The sequence below is a fragment of the Phyllobates terribilis genome, unplaced genomic scaffold (genome assembly GCF_046119375.1).
Source record: "Phyllobates terribilis strain yellow unplaced genomic scaffold, ASM4611937v1 Scaffold_5__5_contigs__length_657084704, whole genome shotgun sequence".
Classification (NCBI taxonomy): domain Eukaryota; kingdom Metazoa; phylum Chordata; class Amphibia; order Anura; family Dendrobatidae; genus Phyllobates; species Phyllobates terribilis.
In genome coordinates this window covers 296692028-296699025 of record NW_027362765.1, presented here as the reverse complement: position 1 = coordinate 296699025, position 6998 = coordinate 296692028, and the positions used below count along the sequence as shown (strand labels likewise).

General features: G+C 46.6%; 1 protein-coding gene across 1 annotated transcript in view; it reads right to left on the bottom strand.

Moving 5' to 3' along the window:
* Positions 1-357: 357 nt before the first annotated feature.
* Positions 358-6998, bottom strand: part of LOC141271548 (T-box transcription factor TBX10-like) — a 44231-nt gene continuing 37590 nt past the window's right edge. Inside the window, exon 7 of the mRNA XM_073681602.1 lies at positions 358-1160. Coding sequence (XP_073537703.1) covers positions 1091-1160 — 70 coding nt within the window. The 3' untranslated portion in view covers positions 358-1090. The remainder of the gene's footprint in view (positions 1161-6998) is intronic.

Here is a 6998-nt window from a genome sequence, read left to right as displayed (position 1 = left end):
GGAGAAAATAAACTTTACTCTCCCCAGCAGCGTCCTGGTCTCAATCATGTGGGTAGCGCTGGCGCTGGTTCAGTAATCGCTCTGAATATACAGAGCGGCAGCTGTAACCGCGCCCTCAGCCATGAGTGACAGTCTGCCCCAATGCTGAGTCAGTGTCAGTCAGGGCCGGGGGCGCTGTTACAGCTCCCGCTATGTATTCTCAGAGCAGTGAGTGAACCGGCCCAGTCCCTATGACTGAAACCGGATCACTGCCGGGGAAAAAAGTTGATTTTCTCCCCACAGCGTCCGGTTAAGTGCAGGCACCGGGCTGGTTCAGAAGACTATTAACCTGCAGATTAACCCCATATCTGCAGGTTAATAGTGTTTTTGCTGGTGACAGATTCCCTTTAAATGATAAAATCCCATCTGCCTGCCGCCACCAAGGGGCTGGTGACAGATTCCCTTTAACTCTATGTAAAATATTTTATTTGTAGCTATGACCTTTTCATAAAAGGATAATTAAAAGGTTATTCCCAGAATCGAAAGTTAGGCTTTATGCATAGGTTAGGGTATAACATTCTGATTACTGGGTGTCCGACTGCTGGGACCTCTAGTGATTCTGAGAATGAGGTTTTCTTCAGCAGTCCCATACTCGGTGAATAGTATGGAGATTGGAAATGCACACTTATGCTCCATTCAAGACTGGTTGTTCTCAGGATTGCTCGGGTGCCTGACAGGCTTATCACCATTGATCATTAAGGAATCTCCTATAATATGAACAGGGGATAACTTTTGACTATGGGAATGAATAAAGTATACCACCTCCATGAAATGAGCAAACAATTGGCCGTATGGCACTTTCAAGCTCTTCATCTTTTATAGACTTTCAGGAAAACCTTCATGATGATCTAGTGGTTAAAACTATCTTCTAATATGTAATCAAACTTCAAAGAGATCCACCAGATGAAAGCAGACATACATGTCCATCATAGTACTCATCACATCTACTCATGAATATTCTCTTGAAGCACATACCAGGGTTTTTTCCTGACATGGCTGCAGAAATCGCATGCATACAAACACTTGGAGGCTCCAGTCATATATAAGGGATTCATTGTTCAGTATGATGCATAAAGTAGGTATCAGTACATCGACTGGGGTGGGATTCCACATTGTGCCATCTGCAATAAATGGATAGAAATGAAAAGTATCTTAGTGTACATGAAAATAGGAGCTGATCCAACCAGCACCAACTACCTGGTCTATCTAGTGTTCATAAGTATGCAATTTGCATGTATGCATCCTCTTTCAATTACACAAGCTAGGCACGTCTACTCGGCATCTAACCACTTGTATGCTAATCGCATACTTGTGGTCATGTGAACTTGCTCAAAATCTGAAACCTGGGCTCACTCTTTAATTACTTGGGGGGTAGCAATAATGACCATAGTAGAAGGCATAGGTGAATGTGACTGACCGCTCTCACCGGTAATGTTGGTAACTGCAGACTTTATGTAGAAGTCCAGGCAACCCTTTTAAGTCATTTCTAGACCATGCTCCTGAATCCTTATGTACAGTCATTCTCTCGCAAGCTCAGCTCTTTGTGCTCCAACATCTCCAGTCCTCGATACTTATAGCAGTAAGTAGCTGTTTGACAGTGACCATTGCCACCTCTCAACTGGTAATCGCTGCCTTTCAAGGTTTCTCTACTTTTTTAAAACCAAGATTTTGACCTACAGTACAGACCAAAAGTTTGGACACATCTTCTCATTTAAAGATTTTTCTGTATTTTCATGACTATGAAAATTGTACATTCACACTGAAGGCATCAAAACTATTTATTAACACATGTGGAATTATATACTTAACAAAAAAGTGTGAAACAACTGAAAATATGTCTTATATTCTAGGTTCTTCAAAGTAGCCACCTTTTGCTTTAATGACTGCTTTAAACACTCTTGGCATTCTCTTAATGAGCTTCAACAGGTAGTCACCGGAAATGGTCTTCCAACAATCTTGAAGGAGTTCCCTGAGATGCTTAGCACTTGTTGGCCCTTTTGCCTTCACTCTGCGGTCCAGCTCACACCAAACCATCTCGATTGGGTTTAGGTCTGGTGACTGTGGAGGCCAGGTCATCTGGCGTAGCACCCCATCACTCTCCTTCTTGGTCAAATAGCCCTTACACAGCCTGGAGGTGTGTTTGGGGTCATTGTCCTGTTGAGAAATAAATGATGGTCCAACTAAACGCAAACCGGATGGAAAAGCATGCCGCTGCAAGATGCTGTGGTAGCCATGCTGGTTCAGTATGCCTTCAATTTTGAATAAATCCCCAACAGTGTCACCAGCAAAGCACCCCACACCATCACACCTCCTCCTCCATGCTTCACGGTGGGAACCAGGCATGTAGAGTCCATCCGTTCACCTTTTCTGCGTCGCACAAAGACACGGTGGTTGGAACCAAAGATCTCAAATTTGGACTCATCAGACCAAAGCACAGATTTCCACTGGTCTAATGTCCATTTCTTGTGTTCTTTAGCGTAAACAAGTCTCTTCTGCTTGTTGCCTGTCCTTAGCAGTGGTTTCCTAGCAGCTATTTTACCATGAAGGCCTGCTGCACAAAGTCTCCTCTTAACAGTTGTTGAAGAGATGTGTCTGCTGCTAGAACTCTGTGTGGCATTGACCTGGTCTCTAATCTGACTTGCTGTTAACCTGTGATTTCTGAGGCTGGTGACTCGGATAAACTTATCCTCAGAAGCAGAGGTAACTCTTGGTCTTCCTTTCCTGGGGCGGTCCTCATGTGAGCCAGTTTCTTTGTAGCGCTTGATGGTTTTTGCAACTGCACTTGGGGACACTTTCAAAGTTTTCCCAATTTTTCGGACTGACTGACCTTCATCTCTTAAAGTAATGATGGCCACTCGTTTTTCTTTACTTAGCTGCTTTTTTCTTGCCATAATACAAATTCTAACAGTCTATTCAGTAGGACTATCAGCTGTGTATCCACCAGACTTCTGCACAACACAACTGATGGTCCCAACCCCATTTATAAGGCAAGAAATCCCACTTATTAAACCTGACAGGGCACACCTTTGAAGTGAAAACCATTTCCGGTGACTACCTCTTGAAGCTCATCAAGAGAATGCCAAGAGTGTGCAAAGCAGTCATCAAAGCAAAAGGTGGCTACTTTGAAGAACGTAGAATATAAGACATATTTTCAGTTGTTTCACACTTTTTTGTTAAGTATATAATTCCACATGTGTTAATTCATAGTTTTGATGCCTTCAGTGTGAATGTACAATTTTCATAGTCATGAAAATACAGAAAAATCTTTAAATGAGAAGGTGTGTCCAAACTTTTCGTCTGTACTGTATATCAGATTAGTATGTTTGTGTATGTAAGGAGATGGACATATTTCCCTGTTGCCCCTTGAAGACTTCAGTGCTGTGTACAATGTAAAGTATATTGATTATAATGTCATACGTTATTGTGAGGGTGATGTGAATTGTGTTGTGATTAGTGTTGAGCGATACCTTCCGATATCGGGAAATATCGGATCGGATTGGATCGGACCGATACCGAAAAAGTATCGGATATCGCCGATTCCGATACCGGAAACCAATGCAAGTCAATGGGACAGAAATATCGGAATGAAAATAAACCGTTTCTTTCCTTGTAGGTTAATTCTACATGAAGGAAAACAACTAAGAATAATGTAGAATGTATTGGGGGAGGTGGAGGAGACAATAAAGGCATAGAGGTTTAGCCCAATCAAATGGAATAGCAGGAATTAATATTTTTTTTAAGACGTTCTGAGTTACGGAAATATTGACTATGTTAAGTATTTTTATATTTTGTCAGATATTTATGTTTCACTACTTCCATGCTCTTCACCTTCTTTTTTACTTCTCCCACACTTTCTCCTTCATCATCCTCAGCATCTTTTTCATCCACTTCTTCTTCACCTTCTTCATCTTCTTCTTCTTCACCTTCTTCGTATTATTCTTTTTTTTTCATTCTTCATATTCTACTTCTTCATCTTCTTCATATTCTTCTTCTTCATCATATTCTTATTTGTGACAGGCATTCCTGTAGTTGTTATCTATAAAAGGTTGGACATTACACTTTTCGTTCTGCCCGTCACAAAAGATTTACAACAGGATTTGTCAGCGTTCAGTTTGGCCTGCAGCAGCAGGTCTTTTCCAGGGGCACCACGAGGAGGAACGGACTCACTCCCATACACTGCTTAGTCATCTTCTGCTTATAATTTAGATATTATCTTTTGCTCTGATTTTTAGTCTTATGCTTAATGTTCTTCCGCTTTTTGTTCTGCATCTTCTTGTATTTCTGCTTCTTGGTTTTCTGTCTCTTGTTCTTCTGTATCTTGGTGCTTGTCTTCTCTTCTTTGTCCTCTTGGTCAACTTCTTCAGGGTCATCTTCTTGGTCTTCTTCAGGGTGGTCTTCAGGGTCGTCGTCTTCGGGGGTCCTCGTCTTCGGGGTCCTCGTCTTCTTCGGGTTGGTCTTCTGGGTCCTCGTCTTCGGGGTCCTCGTCTTCTTCGGGGTGGTCTTCAGGGTCCTCGTCTTCTTCGGGGTGGTCTTCAGGGTCCTCGTCTTCAGGGTCGTCGTCTTCGGGGTCCTCGTCTTCTTAGGGTTGGTCTTCAGGGTCCTCGTCTTCAGGGTCCTCGTCAGGGAGATCCAGAGTGATTACCAAGAACCATTTCAAAAAGCTTGAACTTGGAAATGTAGCAGAAGGTACAAGAAAGCTGAGGAACTACCAAGGACCAGCTGACGGTAATGGAACCCGGATGGGTAGCAGAAGGTACAAGAGCCAATGGAACTGCTGAAGACCAGCTGACGGTACTGGAACTCGGTTACTAAGCAGGAGGTACCTGTGCCAGAAAGCACTACCAAGGACCAGCAGACGTTGGTGGAACTTGGATACCGAGAAGGAGGTACCTAATCCAAAGGCACTGCCGAGAACCAGCTGACGGTACTGGAACCCGGATGGGTAGCAGAAGGTACCCATGTAAAAAAAAGTTCAAGGCCGCGAGCCGGCCGCAGTTACCAAAACCCACAGTCCTATAGGGGGTGCTTGTCCTATTGGCACTATGGAACCAGCCTTCATTGCCAGATCCCGCAGCCCACATAGGAGTCACCTAAACTGCAGGCACCATAGAGTCGGCTAACCCGACCACAACACGACAGGACAACGCATTGGAGGCAAAGTGACGTTGACACTACCCGGAAACAGCTGGCGTGCTGGAACCAGGCTGGGCAGGAGGGAGTACCCGTGCCAAAGTCACTGCCGAGAACCAGCTGACGGTACTGGAACCCGGATGGGTAGTAGAAGGTACAAGAGCAAATGGAACTACCGAGGACCAGCTGACGGTACTGGAACCCGGATGGGTAGCAGAAGGTACAAGAGCCAATGGAACTGCCGAAGACCAGCTGACAGTACTGGAACTCGGTTACTAAGCAGGAGGTACCTGTGCCAGAAAGCACTACCAAGGACCAGCAGACGTTGGTGAAACTTGGATACCGAGAAGGAGGCAATTAATCCAAAGGCACTGCCGAGAACCAGCTGACGGTACTGGAACCCGGATGGGTAGCAGAAGGTACCCATGTAAAAAAAAGTTCAAGGCCGCGAGCCGGCCGCAGTTACCAGAACCCACAGTCCTACAGGGGGTGCTTGTCCTATTGGCACTATGGAACCAGCCTTCATTGCCAGATCCCGCAGCCCACATAGGAGTCACCTAAACTGCAGGCACCATAGAGTCGGCTAACCCGACCGCAACACGACAGGACAACGCATTGGAGGCAAAGTGACGTTGACACTACCCGGAAACAGCTGGCGTGCTGGAACCAGGCTGGGCAGGAGGGAGTACCCGTGCCAAAGACACTGCCGAGAACCAGCTGACGGTACTGGAACCCGGATGGGTAGTAGAAGGTACAAGAGCCAATGGAACTGCCGAAGACCAGCTGACGGTACTGGAACTCAGTTACTAAGCAGGAGGTACCTGTGCCAGAAAGCACTACCAAGGACCAGCAGACATTGGTGGAACTTGGATACCGAGAAGGAGGCACCTAATCCAAAGGCACTGCCGAGAACCAGCTGACGGTACTGGAACCCGGATGGGTAGCAGAAGGTACCCATGTAAAAAAAAGTTCAAGGCCGCGAGCCGGCCGCAGTTACCAAAACCCACAGTCCTACAGGGGGTGCTTGTCCTATTGGCACTATGGAACCAGCCTTCATTGCCAGATCCCGCAGCCCACATAGGAGTCACCTAAACTGCAGGCACCATAGAGTCGGCTAACCCGACCGCAACACGACAGGACAACGCATTGGAGGCAAAGTGACGTTGACACTACCCGGAAACAGCTGACGTGCTGGAACCAGGCTGGGCAGGAGGGAGTACCCGTGCGAAAGACACTGCCGAGAACCAGCTGATGGTACTGGAACCCGGATGGGTAGTAGAAGGTACAAGAGCCAATGGAACTGCTGAAGACCAGCTGACGGTACTTGAACTCGGTTACTAAGCAGGAGGTACCTGTGCCAGAAAGCACTACCAAGGACCAGCAGACGTTGGTGGAACTTGGATACCGAGAAGGAGGCACCTAATCCAAAGGCACTGCTGAGAACCAGCTGACGGTACTGGAACCCGGATGGGTAGCAGAAGGTACCCATGTAAAAAAAAGTTCAAGGCCGCGAGCCGGCCGCAGTTACCAAAACCCACAGTCCTACAGGGGGTGCTTGTCCTATTGGCACTATGGAACCAGCCTTCATTGCCAGATCCCGCAGCCCACATAGGAGTCACCTAAACTGCAGGCACCATAGAGTCGGCTAACCCGACCGCAACACGACAGGACAACGCATTGGAGGCAAAGTGACGTTGACACTACCCGGAAACAGCTGGCGTGCTGGAACCAGGCTGGGCAGGAGGGAGTACCCGTGCCAAAGTCACTGCCGAGAACCAGCTGACGGAACTGGAACCCGGATGGGTAGTAGAAGGTACAAGAGCAAATGG